The 17671-nt window shown below is 38.4% G+C and overlaps 1 protein-coding gene across 1 annotated transcript in view; it reads right to left on the bottom strand.

The window, feature by feature from the left end:
- Positions 1–11877, bottom strand: part of slc4a5a (solute carrier family 4 member 5a) — a 43125-nt gene extending 31248 nt beyond the window's left edge. Inside the window, exons 1-2 of the mRNA XM_066657500.1 lie at positions 11823–11877; positions 5294–5524 (exon numbers count right to left, since the gene is read on the bottom strand). Coding sequence (XP_066513597.1) covers positions 5294–5524; positions 11823–11877 — 286 coding nt within the window. The remainder of the gene's footprint in view (positions 1–5293; positions 5525–11822) is intronic.
- Between the last annotated feature and the right edge of the window lie 5794 nt (positions 11878–17671).

The raw sequence follows: 17671 nt of genomic DNA, 5'->3' as shown, positions 1-17671 counted from the left end.
TATCAGAACATTTGCTATCATAAACATTTGATTGCATTCACCCACAAAAGCATTATGAAGATCAGGTACTAATATTGGTAGAATAGGTCTGGCACAACTTATTATAGATGGAATTAGGTGGAGATCTTCAGCCCAGTGCTGGGGGTGCTTTATACTCCTCTGGGTATACACTGGGCATAGTACCTTTGACTCATGTTCAACTGCTCTGCACTGTCCAATTTTATTGGTTATACATTTCTTTGTAGAATATACAGGTGTGCAGATTTTTGACTCAATGTGAAATGACAATGTGAAAACCTATATTAGCTGTTGCTATGATTACAATGTTATGATATTAGTGAACCATGCAGTATATAGTGTTTCATTCTAGATGAAATATATCACTTTTTTTATGTAGTCTAAAGGATCTGGTGGATCTGGCACATTTACAAAGAACAGATGTACCTGCTTGTAAAGCCCAGGTAAAATCCCAGTAAGGGGAAAAAGTCCCAGTAAGGGGAAATCTAGTTCTCACAGAGAGTTTGAAGCCAAGTTCATTGTAGAGGGGTGAGTTGTGGAAGGCTGTTTTGGAAAAGAGATCCAAGGAGAGAAGCCAATGCCATCAAAACACAGCAGCAGAAGCCAAATCTGGAGGTCACCTTCTGGGAAACAGAATCACTAAACTTCTGCTGCAGTGGCTGCCAGGAAGTTGAAAGCTGAATGCAGCTCACTGATGCAAAAGAGCCAATATGATCACATGCAGCTCATTCCAGCTGGTACAGAGCCAGAGAAATTGATTCTTTTATTACTATCCTTTACCAGGAATACTCCTCACAGCTTTGGCTAACTGCAAGGTACAGTACATTTTCTGTCTAGCAATCAGAAGTGAGATTAGTGACTTGAATTTTAAGAGTAAACAAGACTATGATTGATAATTAGAATTAGATTTAAGAAGATGTTTTGTATTTAGAGAAAGGACACAAGGTTTCTTTGATTTGAAGCACAGTATCACTCCCTTATGAAGTAGTACCTAAATGTGAACGAGCATGCATGTAAGTAAATGAGTTAACAAACTAGTTCCATTAGGTACTTGCATCCAAACACAAATTACCTCACCTTAAATAGATCCATGTCAGACAAGTACATATTGGGTTAAAGCAAAAATAAATAAACTATACAAATTAACATGTTTTCCTTGTTTGGCCTTTTGAAACACCCATAGTTATCCAGTGGCTTGTGTTCTCCATGTTGATATGATGCAATCCCCAAAGATAACCCTCAAAACATCAGTCAGTTTGCTTGTAAAACAAAATCTTTAGCCCTGACTGGATATACAAGGAGCAGAATGTGCAATTGCTGCTGCTTCCTCTTAATGCTCTTGATGGAACAAGCAATCATTCATAAAATTATGTTCATTTTAGGTTCATTGATAGAGAACTACATAATCAATATTTCTAACATTGTCTTTGATGTTTGTTCAGTAGTATTGTGGTTTAGGGTAAAAGTACAATTTTTGAAATTAGAATGTTATTAGAGTAATATTTAAGTACTCAGTGACCACACATAGAGGAAAAATGAATTTAGGCCAGAGTGTTTATGGTTAGCTGTCCTCCAGAGTTTATACGAGGTCTACAGTCTCTGGGAGAATGGTGTTCACTTGCAGAGGGAACTGTAATCACACTGTTCTCAGAGCAGGCTGGCGGCAATCAATGCCATTGACTGCTGTGTCGATGGACACTGGGGAAAATGGCTACATGGTTTATTGTCTGTTTACAAGCTGCCCACTGTGAGATCTACAATCTTTGTGAATAAGAACAGTTGCTTCCTGCTGCAAAATGTAAAATGTTGTATGCCACACATAAACAGAGGCAGAGTATTGGCAACATAAAATGTAAAAAATAACATGGAGGTCTAGTATACTGTTGTACGCGTGCACTGGTGCATATATATATGGGAGTGAATACATATGTATTAAGCAGAATCACCTTGCTAACTTAAAATTCAGGTCCAAAATTTAGATTTGATTATATTTGTGAAAATGTTGATGAATATGCACTATACAGACAAAGGTATTGAGACACCTACACATTACAACGACAGGAGATGTTATGACTTTATCTCTTTCTAAATGTGAAGGATTTCTAAAATATTTTGCCCAAGTATCCAAAAGAGCATTTCTGAGGTCAAACACTGATGTTGGACAAAAATGTTTGGCCAGATAAGGTTACTAGGCTTGTTAAAGCATATTTTGAAGAACGTTCAATTTTCCTTTAGTACAGGGGAATTTGTTACATCATGGCAGCGGTTAGAAATAGGTATAATGGCTGGATGTACGATTTCACCATTAGCATTTACAATGGTGATGGAGGTAGTAATCAGGGCCTTTAAGTGGATTGAAGGCAGGGAGAGGGTGCATGATGGTACTCGGCTTCCCCCAATCAGGGCTTACATGGACGACATGTCAACCCTGACGACTACTGTGCCTTGCACACGGCGGTTGCTGGGGAAGTTAAATGATAATCTAAGGTTGGCTAGGCTGAAGGTTAAACCGAGCAAGTCTAGAAGTCGGTCGATTGTCAAAGGGAAACTTGTACAAGAAAATTTTGTGATAGAAGGTTAAATGATTCCTACAGTACTGCAGAGACCAGTGAAGAGTTTAGGTAGATGGTATAGTGCAGCACTAAACGATACCGACCAAGTTGTGGGAATAAAGGCTGATTTGGTGAAGGCTATTAACAGCATATATAGATCACGTATGCCAGGGAAGTTGAAACTGTGGTGTGTGCCTCGTATTAGATGGCCGTTGACAGTTTATGATGTTCCGATCACAGAAGTAAGGAGGATGGAAAGGGTTATGAACAAAGTCATAAGGAAGTGGCTAGGGGTGCCACAGTGTTTAAATAGCGTGGCATGGTATGGGAGAGGGGTACTGGAGCTACCACTCACAAGTTTAATTGAGGAATTTAAATGCGCAAAGGTGAGTTGTGAGATGATTTTGTCAGGATCGAAGAATGCTGCGGTTAAAACAGCAGCGCCAGTTACAAAAGCAGGAAGGAATTGGAACCCACGAGTGGCAGTGCTGGTAGCCAGCAGCTCATTAGAGCTAAGGGATGTGATTGGCCAAGTGCAATGTGGAAGAGCAGGCCTTGGGTCAGGTGATACATGGAAATCATTTAGTAAGGCCATATGGAAATGGCGGCACTGAGCATGAATTAACGGTGCAAGTGGGGCTTGGTACAGCCTCAGTCACCAGAGAGGCCAGTGTGGATTTACGTTACGTTACCATAAAGTGGGGTGGGCCCTATGTGAAGCTCTAATGGATTGGCATAGGATATTTTACATCTTATCTTGTGTATGATTATTATTAAGTGTACAGTATATTGCACATTTTTGTATCCTCAGTTTAAAAATCTCTGCCCAATTTAACCAATCACATTCATCACCACCTGTTGGCTGGTAACAAGTTACGTTCCTTCTGCCTGAAACGCAGTGCTGCCTCCAGAACCATTTTTAGTAGTGATATGCACAGGAAGAGAGTGCTTTGGAACTCTGCAGTTATTCAGCAGAGAATCAACAGAGCGGCTTTTATACACTGTGCACCTCAACACTTGGTGACCCCACTCTGTAACTGTACATGGCCTGCCACTTTATATGAGTGGCTGTAGTTACTAAATACTGTAAATTTTCAATTATATCAACTGTCATACACTCATAGATTAAAAAAATTATAACACACTCAGACTGCTGCAAAATTTAGCATGTGGTTATGTCTCTGGCAGAAATGTAAATGATTCCAGGAGGGTTTTTCTTTGACACTGGGTAGTGCTACAAGAGTATATAGAAGTGCTTCCTCCCTGCCTGGCATGTCCCTTGATGAGAGATAGTTGGGTGCTAATCATGCCTCTACCGCACACTTTGAAGACATTTTGCCCAGGTGAAAAACTTTGCGAATGGGCGCATCACTGGATTTTAAGAAGCAGGCTGGTCATTTTAACAAATTGCCTACCATTTAGGCCATTGTGACCAAGCTGTTAGGAGGTGTTCAGAACAGTGATTATGTGAGGGCACACATACAGAGGTAGGGACTGGGACCATATCAGTTGCAATAAAGATGGCAATATTTTCTTGGCCTTCTTGGTCACCAGATTTATCACCAATCAAGTATTTTATGGGACAAGTTGGTACACCAGCTTTGACAACCTACAAGTTTGCAGGATCTACAGGCCCAACTGCAACATCTGTGGACAGATGTGCCACAGAATGCCATATGGAACCTGAATGACTCCTTGCCCCACATTATTTCATCTTGTATCCAGGTATATTCTTTGTATGTTTTTTTAATGAATTTATATATATTGGCAGACAAAATGGCTAGGTGCTTGATTTATACAACTGTAGCATGATGACTGAAGAACCTGAACAATTACTAAGTATTTCATCTCAGTTCTTTGGCCATATAGTGCATCAATAAAAATGTTCCAACATTGCATGGAATCTAAAGTTTTTGAGATTAACATTTTTTCCCTTTTCTTGAAAAGCCACCATATTTGAGATTCTAGTCCAATGCTGATATTGGACATTGGATGCTAAATGACAAAGCTTTTTGAAAAAGAGTTCTTTCTAATTTAGACACTTCTTGCGCACTCAGTCACCCCCTCTGGATAGCTTGAAAAACTATCTAGTTTATTTTTAGAAGTAGTGAGGTCTACATCTCTTCCACAGATCTTACTCTTGTCTTCAGAATCAGGAAAATCACCCTTGATCAATTTGCAGCCACGTAGAAAGAGAGGAAGACAGGTGGCTTATCAGTGAATCTTATATAAATCTGAAGCTGTCAGGAACAGAAAAAATCCCAAACGAATGTACCATCTATAAAGTGTAACAAGATTTTTAGGTTGTAACTGAACCTCTGAGCTCAAGGCCTAAATTAATTTGAATAAAAATACAGTAATACAATAATACTACAGTGTAGACAGCAATAATATGACATGCATGTGTGGTTAGATGCTAAAGCAAGATATAAAATGAGTAATAATGAACTATCAATGTTATTACCTGTAATTTATAACAATTTGCCAAGTTTTATTACTATTAATTACAGAAGGAATATATAATATTACTCATTTATAATCAATGTATTTATTGGGGGGCATTTTATACAAGGGAAGCCTTGTTTTCTGAGGCCTCTCAAGGATGCTGATAGGGAATGGGCCCTAGGTAATTGCCCCACTGGCTCTTTAAGTAATCAATCCAATCAATTGGAGTAGTAATCACAAGCTTTAACTGATAGCCAGTACTGGTAAAAGTCACTCACTGTTCCTGTTCATCTCAGGTGGAAGGCTGTGGTCCTGCTGGTCAAGGCTTCCAGCCTCCAGGTCATATCTGTCTCTTTCGTCACACTCATAGTGTTCGTGTCTCTGGTGGTCATGGCGGGACCCGCGTTCCATGTCTGTTGCATCTCGACTCGACATGGATGAGTGCCTCCGTCTGCGCTTGCGACGGTAGCCCCTTGGCACTGGGACGCCAATGTAAATGGATTGTCGATCTGTAGACAAACAGAAGGACATTGACTGAGAATGTGAAAGGGTAATGTTTTAATAAAGTGCCCAGTGAGTGTAAGCAAACTATGGGTCTGTTTCTAAACGCATGGCCAGTTAGTGTAAGCAGTTGTGTAATGTAGTGTAAGTTAAGTATTTCTAATAAATGTAGGCAAATATGTTAATTACCATTGCTGCATTTTTAACACAGGTGACAGTGATGGTTTTTTGTTAACTTTATTGTAGGTCATACTACATAAGGCTAAACCATACCTGCCTATGTCTTTCATTACAATTAATATTAATCTACATAAACATGCCTTTGTGTAAAAATTACACATTTTGCTAAAATTATGTACTGTATGTTATATATGAGGGCGGCACGGTGGCGCAGCAGGTAGTGTCGCAGTCACACAGCTCCAGGGGCCTGGAGGTTGTGGGTTCGATTCCCGCTCCGGGTGACTGTCTGTGAGGAGTTGGTGTGTTCTCCCTGTGTCCGCGTGGGTTTCCTCCGGGTGCTCCGGTTTCCTCCCACAGTCCAAAAACACATGTTGCAGGTGGATTGGCGATTCGAAAGTGTCCGTAGGTGTGAGTGAATGTGTTGCCCTGTGAAGGACTGGCATCCCCTCCAGGGTGTATTCCCGCCTTGCGCCCGATGATTCCAGGTAGGCTCTGGACCCCCCGCGACCCTAAATTGGAAACGCGGTTACAGATAATGGATGGATGTTATATATGAATTATACAGCATTACAAATTATAATACTTCTAAATTAGAAGTGTATACTTATACTACGCTAAGCATATAATATATATTTTAATTGTATTAAAAACGTGGCAAAAATAGCATATGATTAATATATTCAGTATATAAGTGTAACTTAATTAAGTATAATTTAAATGACATTGTGTTTTAATATCAATTCATGGGTCCAAAACAATGCAAGTACATCATCACAGTTTATTAGTATACATTCTGCTTTTCACAAAAGTGTATAAAATTTCAGCAATTTTAGTTATTTTCACACTAGAAAATTTTATGAAAACCGATTAATTTTGGAATTAGCTTATACAGACATGTCAGTTGTCATGAAAATGGCTTATGTGAGTGTCATCTATAAAGGGTAGCTTAAATTGTGCTTTAGACACTTTAAGCCTAGAAACAGACACTTGTTGGAATAAGTCTTCACAGCTGACAGAAGCTTACATAAACATCAATACTTTTTCACACATGCATCAGATATCAATCTTTCTTGGGTGAAACTGATTGAAGTAGCATTTATGACAACTAAAACTCATTGATATAAGTTGTTGCAGAGGTTTGTGCATGTTTATGTCATTTGTCATGAAAGGCTTATGTAGGTGTCATGTAGCCTTAGTAAAGTCACCAAAAAGTCTCCGTTATGACCTATTTACATTCAATTTATTATTAACACATTGAGCTTCACCTAGAAACATTACACTTTCACTGACATATTTTGTATACATATGCTTAAATCAGTTGTCCTGAATGGTTTAAGTGTTATGCAAAATAACACCAGCTGTTAAGTTTAATCAGAGGCTTTATGAAGATCTGGTCTTACAGGCATGATCAGTATTCTGGAATTTTCTTACAATGGAGAGACCTTGTCAAACAATGTCGACATTGATTGCAGCTGGAAATTTCATGCTCTAGATAACTCCTTAGTATTGCTATTCTGTGTTGATGCCAAACAAATGAATCCTGTTGTAGAGATATAGGATGTCACATAATGGTATGTGGACCCAGTTTATGCATTTTTACTGCTAATTAGTTATTATGGGACCTGATGTACTGAGAGTCAACAACTTTCCACTACCCCTGTATGCCACAGCTGCAGGGTGGTGAGCATGTTGAACTAGGTGCATATTCATATTGCAACCATGGAGACATAATCATTCCATCAAGCAGTGAATGAATGAGAATGACTGTGTTCAAATTGCTTCTTAACAATCCCAACAAAAATTAATCGGAGAGGTTTGTAACGGCGTGTGAGACATTCACACACATGCACTTAGAGGGACATACATACTCAGAGGAAAAGAACTCAGATCTGGAATAACATCTGCAAAGGCTTGTGTCCAAAATAACAATGGCAGGTTTAAATAAGCATATGTATATTTCACATTAGAGAACCCTAGAGTAGTGCATTCATTTCAGTTCCTAGAAAAAGGTCATAACAGCAATAAAGGCACATTTCATATGCTTTTACACAGGGGAAAAAAACCTCCAAATTTCTCCAAAGTAGCACATTTACAAGGGAATAAATATATTATATATATAATATATAATATATATAAATATATTAAATTGGTAAATATAATGTGTACACTATTTAAATATCACACGGATGTATTAGTTTATCAATTGATGATTTAACACATTATTGCAATTTTTACACAAACAATATATTATTACATAACACAGATAATCCCAGAGCTAGATGTTGGTAAATAGTTACAATTTATTATAACTCAAGTACAAGTTATAATAGCAATACAACTGCTATTATACACTGTCTATAATGTTTACCATTAAGACAGTGAAGTGCTGAGACACAATAGACCTAAACAGTGGTTTATTGTGTAATGTGTAACATGTCTGCACAACAAAATATCCCACCTGGGCCCAGGAAGCAGCGCTAATAACAGCACATGATGAACACTCCAGAAAATGTTTCAAACTGTAAGTCATTCTGGATAAGAGCGTCTGCTCTTTTTAAAATGCATAAAGCATATACAGAAATGACCACAAATCGCTGTCCCTCTGTACACTTTCAATTAAATGAGTTAAGTGCACATCATTAAATTATCATTAATAACAGATCATAAATAACAGCTCTATTCATCAGAACAAATCATAATAATTTAGCTATCCGTCAGCCAGACATTGTCCACTGCAGACAGAAAATGAACAGGGCACTGCTGCCTTCATGTTCTCAGAATGTTCCACAGCAGTTACATTTACTGACAGTGATATAGGAAAACAAACTGCAACAAAAGAAAGATTGGTAAAAAAAAAAAAAAAAGAGCAAGGGCAAATAGGACAGAAATAATGTTTAAAACTAAACTAAAAGCAAGAACAAATGCATGACATACAAAAGGAAACTGGAGAAAAAAGAGAAATATTAGAATATATACAGAAATAAAATTAAGTATAAAAATGAAATGAAGGATATAAAGAATGAAAGGGAAAAAGGGAAAAAAAGAAATAAAAAAAAAGTAAAAAGGTGATTTTGTGCAGTGGTGAATGCAACTAAATAATGCTGGTTTTAACATTGTTAACAAGTTAGATATTTACATGTTTGCATTTACACCTGCTCTATGAACAGAGGTCACTGCTACATCCACTGACCCTACCACCAACAGCGGCAGTTTTAAACTAGACCAGGTTGGACAACTCTGAAAACGTAGTTGAGGAAGAATGGCGAGTGAATATTATTTTGTCAAAGACATCAATTTTGTTGTTGAGTGAGCTGTCTCACCTGCACACAGAAGGGCAGACAAGCGTGTATTCACATTTTCATGTAGACAGGGATTCATTCATGTGTGGATGGGATGTTTTTAAAAATGAAGGAGGAAATCACTTGTCTTAAAATCACCTTTGTATGTGTGGACTAGGTCTAAAAGAGAGTGCATACAATCAGCGTTAGGCACATTATCATTACCATCAGCTGTGGTAATTGCTAAATTGCAACAGTTAAATAACGATATTTTAACTACAACAGTTAAAACATTTGATATGTGCCACATTATCTACAAAACTGTGCTGAAATAGAATGTGAATCATAAGCAATTTAAACAAAGACAAAAAAAATACTATACAATTAAAAGTATCTTTCACAATTTTAATTTATACGAATTTGATATTTCCTTCCCATTTGCTCTTCAGTCTGTCTGCACAATGGAAACAGCTCTGATGTGTTTACAAGCCCTAGTGTCAGTAAAAGGGTAAAAAATGAAGGGTCTTGGTCCAATATGTTAGGATTTCTCTCACTCTGCTCATGACAGAAAACTGCAGATGGCAGAGAGACCTCGCAACATTGAAAAGCATGAACCTGAGTTGAGAATTTTATTCTATTCCTGCTCCATAGGTTGGTAATACTAACTTATACTAACTTATTAGTACATTTTTGTGGTTTCAGATTATTGGAGGTGGACCTGATTCTAAATTTGGGAGAATGCTAAATGCATGAATAAACAGGGATAGAAAATGCTACAAAACTAAATAACTCGAATTACAAATATGTTGCTGTGGGAATTCAAACAGTGAATAAAAACTTATAGAAAAGTTATACTTCAGTCATGTACAAACAACAGTCTGTTTTTCTGCCCTCAAATATACTGTTCTATTTTAAAAGGAGCTTCTGAACATAAACAAAAAAGAGTGAACAGCAGTTCCCCAGAATTTTCAACATGGACTTTAACACCACCTTTCTTGTAAACTTTGTAATGAATACATTAATTAAAACATTCATTCATTCATTCATTCATTCATTATCTGTAACCGCTTATCTAGTTCAGGGTTCATGGTGGGTCCAGAGCCTACCTGGAATCACTGGGCGCAAGGCAGGAATACACCCTGGAGGGGGCGCCAGTCCTACACAGGGCAACACACACTAACACATTCACTCACACACTCACACCTACGGACACGTTTGAGTCGCCAATCCACCTACCAACGTGTGTTTTTGGACTGTGGGTGGAAATTGGAGCACCCGGAGGAAACCCACGCGGACACGGGGAGAACACACCAACTCCTCACAGTCACTGTGCCACACATTAATTAAAACATGGCAAACATAAATAATGTAGATATACACTCATAGTAGAACCTCTAAAAAAATGCACCATAATTTTGGAACTTTTTTTTTGTTACAGTTTTCTCTCCAATTTAGTTGTCTCCATCTACCCCTAATAAGCAGTTTGTCCCACTTACACATAATGTCTCCGACCTGGGAGAGTGTGGAGTACATTCTTCCTCTGAGACGTTTGAAGCCAACTACCGATTTCAAACTGCTGCTGACAGAATGCCACCTCAACATGCTTAGAGGACAATACTTACTGCCTGGATCTGTTCTGTCAGCTAATGGCTATCATTTCACTTGTGATGAGATAGTGATTGTGATGATAGATTGAGAGCTTGGCTGGACTCATGGCCTCAGCCGGCTGAGGCATCACCAAGGATCGATGATGACAGGGCTTAGATTTTAAGAATGCTTCAAAGCCTGGGAGCCTATGGACCTCTTATGTTGTCATGAATGTAACAGAAATATATTGGGCACTGTAATAATGTTCATTCAGTTGTGTTGAGTTAGGTATTATACAGAGCAAAGAAACCCTGCACACATTTGTGTGTGCTTCAAGGAATTTGGGATATTGTTTGTTATTTGCTGCGAAACACATTTTGTCTGGCATAAAGCTTTCCGAATGGCTTTTATGTCCAAAAGCAATTCCGATGGAACAGAACACATTCATGTTCTGAGCCACTGGGCCTTTAATCAAAGCTCTGGTCAGAAAATCACTTTTGGCATGTCACCTGAAATCATTGTAGTGAGCTTTCTTTTGTCATTGCTAAGCTTTAGGCTATTATGATTAATTATATAGCCTGCATCCACCAAGTGTCCAGATTTCTATGACATTGCAGTACCTTAAAACCGCTTTATTTAGAGAACACTGTGGTTGAAATGTGCACTTGCATTTGACATGTGAAACAACATAGGGTGTGTTTCTGATCTTCCTCAGAGTGAATGTTTCTGACTGTGGATAAATCAGACAATGGCAGATGTTTTATAGCAGATGTTGGAACATTTGATGAACTAAGAATTTGATGGCCATCAGAACATTAGTGAGGTCAGGTACTGAGGTTGGATGATCAGATTGGTATCAGGAATTATATGAACTTCATATTGCCATGTTTTTTTCATCACAATATAACTGTAATTATAAGTCAGAACATCAGGACTTCAGGACATTAAGACATGAGAGATGCAGGATGTGAGGATGTGTCTTACGTAAAATATGCAAATAGATACAAATCTATCAAATCAACATCAACATGATTGTCTTCATTACTTTTCATGGGGACTAATGATGAGGCTGCTTGATTATTGCTGATTACACAAGCACACCACAGTCAGCTATAATCATTAATTACATAGTACTAACATCTGTCTTCATCTTCAGAAATGAAGCTAATTGCTCAAGCATCTGCTAGTGTGTGTGTGTAAGCATGAGAGAGAGCGAAAGAGAGCGAGAGAGAGAGAGAGAAAGAGAGAGAGAGAAGCTCACCTTCCTCTTCTTCATAGCGGTAGCGACTACTACCCATCCCTCTATCATGGTCCATCCTGAGAGAAAGAAAGGGAGAGAGAGAGAGAGAGAGATAGAGAGAAAGAGAGAGAGAGAGATCAGCAGCAAATCAGACCCATTAAATAACTTTTCTGCTGCACAAACCCTAAAGAATGAAGAACAGCCATTAAATGGTACAATATCATACATATTCCATGTGGTTTCTGACTTTAAAAAGGATGTTGAGCCATATATTTTACCTTCTTTAGATTTGCACTAGAGTTACAAGGTCAATGAAAGGTTATAGCCATCTAATTAGCATCAGCAAACAGTGTTTGACACTGTGTGACAATCTTATCAGTAAAAACAATTATCATACAGAAACACATGGTTATCTTTGTACTAGATATGAGTTTAAATCATCACACTTGCTTCTAGATCTTAAGAAAGCTTAAATTAAGTTCTCAGTGCTGTTACCTATGGAACCTAGAAAGAAGTATGTACAAAGTTCGTCTTTCAGGATGGATGCTAGTACAGCCTTTAGTAATTCTAAAAGTTAGTCTAAGGTCTGGCTTGGGTTTGATGCAGTACAGTTATATTTATTTACAGTAATATAATGTAACCAACAGGATCACAGTCTACATGTGTGTGACACTGCTCTAGATCTGGTAACCACTAGCCCAGAAGGTAGAGGGTCAGGGCAGTGACACGAGGCACTGGCCATTGATGTGCCTCCTGGCTCTCTGCCCATCCCTCATCAATATCCAAATAATTAAAGACAACTCGATGGAAACATGCATAATTAAAAGTAGAAAGAGAGACCCGTGCCACACACCACACATGCCATAATCTGTCCTAAACTGACTCATGTGATCAAAGGTCATGACTGATTTCTAAGCTATGACCCAATGAATTGTCTGTGAAATGAATGGCTGTTAGCAAGATACACTCATCAGACAATTTATCAGAAACCCCTAGTGGCATCCCCAGGTGCCACAACTGCCTCCTAGAGAAAATATAGATGTATAAATCAGAAACTACAGCGATATTAAGGAGAAACGACTCAGATACAAGGAGAGTCTGCTGAAAAATTATGGAAGAACTATAGAGTTATAAAGGAAGGTTTACTGTCCTAAAATCAAGGGTACTGGTAGTGGGGTAGTTTTCTACCCTCCTCCAAAAGTTACACAGAGCAGTGTCTGTAGTGCTGAGCGAGGAGTAGCAACGATAGAGGCTCCTTTCTCCCTGTTACATGTCGTTAAATCATCACAAATTTGAAACTGTAATTTTAAGGCAAATATATTACATAGTGTTCCTTCTACATTAAATATGCCAATAATGTTCTGAATGGAATATCAGTTTTGTTGATTTTATGAAAGTATGTGTGTCTCCAGGGTGTGTTCCTGCCTTGCGCCCAGTGATTCCAGGTAAGCTACGGACCCATCGCAACCCCAAATTGGATAAGTGGTTTCACACAATGAATGAATGAATGAATATTACATAGTTTTCCTTCCACATTAAATATAGCAATAATATTCTGAATGGGATATCAGTGTTATTGTTTTTATGAATGTATGTCACCCTGTGAAGGACTGGCGCCCACTCTAGAGTGTGTTTTTTCCTTCTGCCCAATGATTCCGGGCAGGCTCTGGTCCCAACCCTGAATTGGACATGCGGTCTCATGAAAATGTTGTTAATGAGCCATCGATAAGGCACGTTACGCATTTCTGAATGCCCTTCTCATCAGGAAACGCTTCCTCTCCCGGTACACCATAACTACACAATTAATGTCTGAGTTTTTTAATGTACAAACCAGATGAACTCTGCAAACAAATGTAATATAATTCAAATTAAACGGTAGCCACTTAATTTTGTAAAAACTAAATAAAACACAAATTAACTTGTATCCGGTGGAGTCAAGAAATGTAAATACATAAATGTACATGCATACAACAGGCCACTTTTTTTATCATCTGTGGGGTTGATAATAAATGTGCTCTGAAGTAGTTTAAGAGATGTTTTGTCTTTTGAATGAATTTTGAAATTTTGTATTTTGTTGGATTTTGGGGCAAAAAACGGAATGTAGTTTACACTACGTCAGGTCTCCCTAAGAAGAAACAAAAGTTTGCTATATGTTTACGTCAGTCACCTCAAGAAAAAACACCACTTACTTCTAAGTTTATCAGAGGGTCCCTGTAATAAAATATTTTACTCCTCAGTGATAAAATTAATGCATCCAGACTACATTACATTGTTAATGAATTAATGAGTTTTACGTAATGTTTTGCAGCCACCTGACATTACCACCAGTGCCTTGTCATCATTTAATCCTATTAGCAGCAAGCAGGGTCTCCTTCTGCCCACGGCTAACAAGTTTGGGATGATACATTCTGCCTAGAATTTGGTGGATTGTGTCAGTGGAACACAAGTCCTCAGTCCAATGTCACAAGGGTACAGTGTGTACAGAGTGTATATGGTCTATAGTTTTGTCACCTCAGCTCTCATCCTCCTAGCAAGGACATTCAAAAAGCTTCAGGGCATTTAACCCTTTCTAGCTCAGTTACACAAAAACCCCTAAAACCACATTGTTTTAAGATTGTAATAAGGTAACACTATATTTTCATTCTATTTAAAAAATGGATGATGTGCACTTTCTGTGGTGGTTGTGGTTATTAAAAAAACATTCCGTGTGTCTTCCTATCACCATAGTAAATCATTTCTCTACAATAAACCATTTTATAACAAATTACTCAATGACATTATTCACTTCACAGCCACTGAATGATACCTTTTAATCTGTAGAATGTACATTTTAATGTCATTCTAAAAGAACAGAGTAAAACCAAGGCCTAAAAATGGACAAAGGTAACAGAAAAATCCAGTACAATTGCTGTAAAATAACCCCACAAAGTGCTAAAAACGTCCACACTGACCTTCCCACTGTCCAGTTTTTCAAGACCCAGCAGCTAAAGTGCAAAGCTTTTAGTGCCAATCTAAATGGGTTTTCTCAATGCCAACTTTTCACAGACAGTGAACACCACAGCTTTGGGCTAAAAAAATATATGAAACTTTCTTACCTGGTGTCATTTGATGGCAACCAAACGAGAGGTTGAAGAGTGGCTAATCAAAGGGATTCATTAATGCAAAGTGATTGCAGGACACTGAAACTGAAAGTCCAAAGAAGAACAAATGTATGGTTGATTGGTGTGCTCTCTCTCTCTCTCTCTCTCTCCCTCTCTCTCTCTCTCTCTCTCTCTCTCGCTCTCTCTCTCTCGCTCTCTCTCTCTCTCTCTCTCTCTCTCTCTCTCTTTCTCTCTTTCACTCTCTCTCTGTATGGGCAGTCAATGTTATGGACTGGTGAGTCAATAAGTGGATAACTGGGATTCAGGCAAGGCAAATGGGCCATTGTAGGAGTGTGCATGTGTGTGTGATTGGGGTCACTGGATTTCCTCTAAAAAAGTCCATATATATGAAACAGTGGACATATATATATATATATATATATATATATATATATATATATATATATATATATATATATCACGGGTGTTGGTGAACATTCTCTTCATAGCAGTGACACAGACAGAGTAGAGAGTTTGGGTGGCACTGGAATTGTGAATGAATGAATGTTTCCTTGTAGAGTGCCATAATCTACATGTCTGGTGGTGTAATGTCTTTCAGTATTGCTTAGCTGTTTTTGCAGTTTATAACTAAAGTTGCCAGAAATGCAGCTATCAGTGGAAACTGCAGTTAAATTTCTCACAGGGGAGTGGATCATTTGAAAAGCACTTATTTTCTTTGCATGAAAACAGTGGTTATTGAATATAGCCAAAACATAGAGCCACTAAAAACTAGGAAATATTTGTCAGGTTTAATATTGCTGGAAATATAGCCACAAATACCCCAGAGGCCAGAGGCTCCCCCACTCCGGTGTATGTGGTATGTATGTTTTATGTTATCTATATAGCATGATATATACTGTTATTGACTATAAGGGGATAAGCTGGGTTCACTGCAGAATAGGAAATGGACCAGTGACAGCTGTGTTTCAATAACCTCAGGGCCCTTGTAAATAAACACATCAGACCCGATAGAGATAATGTCCTGAGAACCATGCACTTTCACTGCTATTGAGTGCTAACAAAAATCCAGTTCATCACAACTCAAACACACAGGGAAATATACAGAGAAACACTCATGCTTTTATTACACATACATGGTACACGTTACACAACACAAAAATACATATAAAAACACTACTCATACACATTTCAATTCATGAAAACATTTACAATAATAATGTAAATAAGTAAAACCTGAACAACCTCAAGCATAGTAACAAAATAGACTAAATAATAAAGCTTAGTGAGAGTGAATTGACAGTGGTGGGATCAGTCCATAGGCATCAGTCTACAAAACTGTCCATAGGTGTGAATGTGTGTGTGAATGTGTCGCCCTGTGACTGACTGGCGCCCCTGCAGGGTGTGTTCCCGCATTGCGCCCAGTGATTCCGGGTAGACTCTGGACTCACCGCGACCCTGAATTGGATAATTGGTTACAGAAAATGAATGAATGAGTTGACATTCATTCACCTTCTGTAACCACTTCATCCTGATTATGGTTATGCTGGATGCAAGGCAGAAACACACACTGTGCAGCGTGCCAGTCCACCAAAGGTCATCACACATGCAACCAGTCACTTTCACCTGTGGACTATTTTACCCAATTTTAAACATCTACCAATGTGTTTTTGGACTGTGTGAAGAAGCCAGAACTCCTGAAGGGATCCTACACAGATGCAGGGAGAACACACCAAGCTCAGCACCGAAATCTGTAGTTATGTTGCAGCAACATTACATGCAGCACCAATATTCTTCCCATGAGTTGACATACCAGAAAGAAGGAGAAGAAGAAGAAGAAGAAGAAGAAGTAACGCCTTTATTGAAATTACTTCTCTGCATTTGACCCATCCATAGTAGTGAACCCACACTAGTTATTCACCACAATTCTTCACAAAAACTAGGGGCAGAGAACACACACACAACCCGAGCAGGGGGCTGCCAACCACCTCGGTGCCTGGGAAGCAGTTTGGGGGTTAGGTGCCTTGCTCATTTGCACTTCCGCCATTAATTCATTTTTCCTTGTTGGTCCTGGGAATTGAAGCGGCAACCCTCCAACCTCAAGCTCACTTCTTTAACCTCAAGGCCATAGCTGGCCCTGTAATATTAATCCAATATGTGTACCTAACCTCAGTAATGTTTAGGTTGTTGCATGCTATTAAATCTTCACAGCAATGCTGTAAGGTAAGCTATAGGGTATACTCCTAAAAGCAAAGTCATGTAGTAAATGCGAACAAAATCCCTAGAAGAAATGCAGGAGGAGCAGGTGTCCACCTCACGATAGATATGCACTGCATGAGACTGTTTAATTTCACAGTTCATTTCCTTTGACTTACCCACTGAATATTTTTCCTTTTCACTCTTTCTCCCCCTCGCTACATTCATTTCTCTGATTTATCATGGCTCTGACATGATTTGCTGATTGGAATTTAGTCATAGAGATGAATATGTGAATATTAATACATCAGCCTTGTCCAAATACAATAGGGTTATTCTTCATTAATGTGGTATATGGGGCATAAAATCACTCCATTCACTTCTTACAGTACACACATTGAAGGATTACTTATGGGGAGTTTTTGGAATGGCACCTTAGTGGTCAAATTATATAGGTTTGTGGCTTTATGTTCTATTCCTAGTACAATCCCCATTTCCAGATAGTTGGCACATTATATAACATTCAATAAAATAAAAATCTGTGATGTTTTTCTTCACTTGAACATTTAACTGACA

This window comes from Hoplias malabaricus, chromosome Y (assembly GCF_029633855.1).
Source record: "Hoplias malabaricus isolate fHopMal1 chromosome Y, fHopMal1.hap1, whole genome shotgun sequence".
Taxonomy (NCBI): domain Eukaryota; kingdom Metazoa; phylum Chordata; class Actinopteri; order Characiformes; family Erythrinidae; genus Hoplias; species Hoplias malabaricus.
This window is presented reverse-complemented; position numbering and strand designations above follow the sequence as displayed.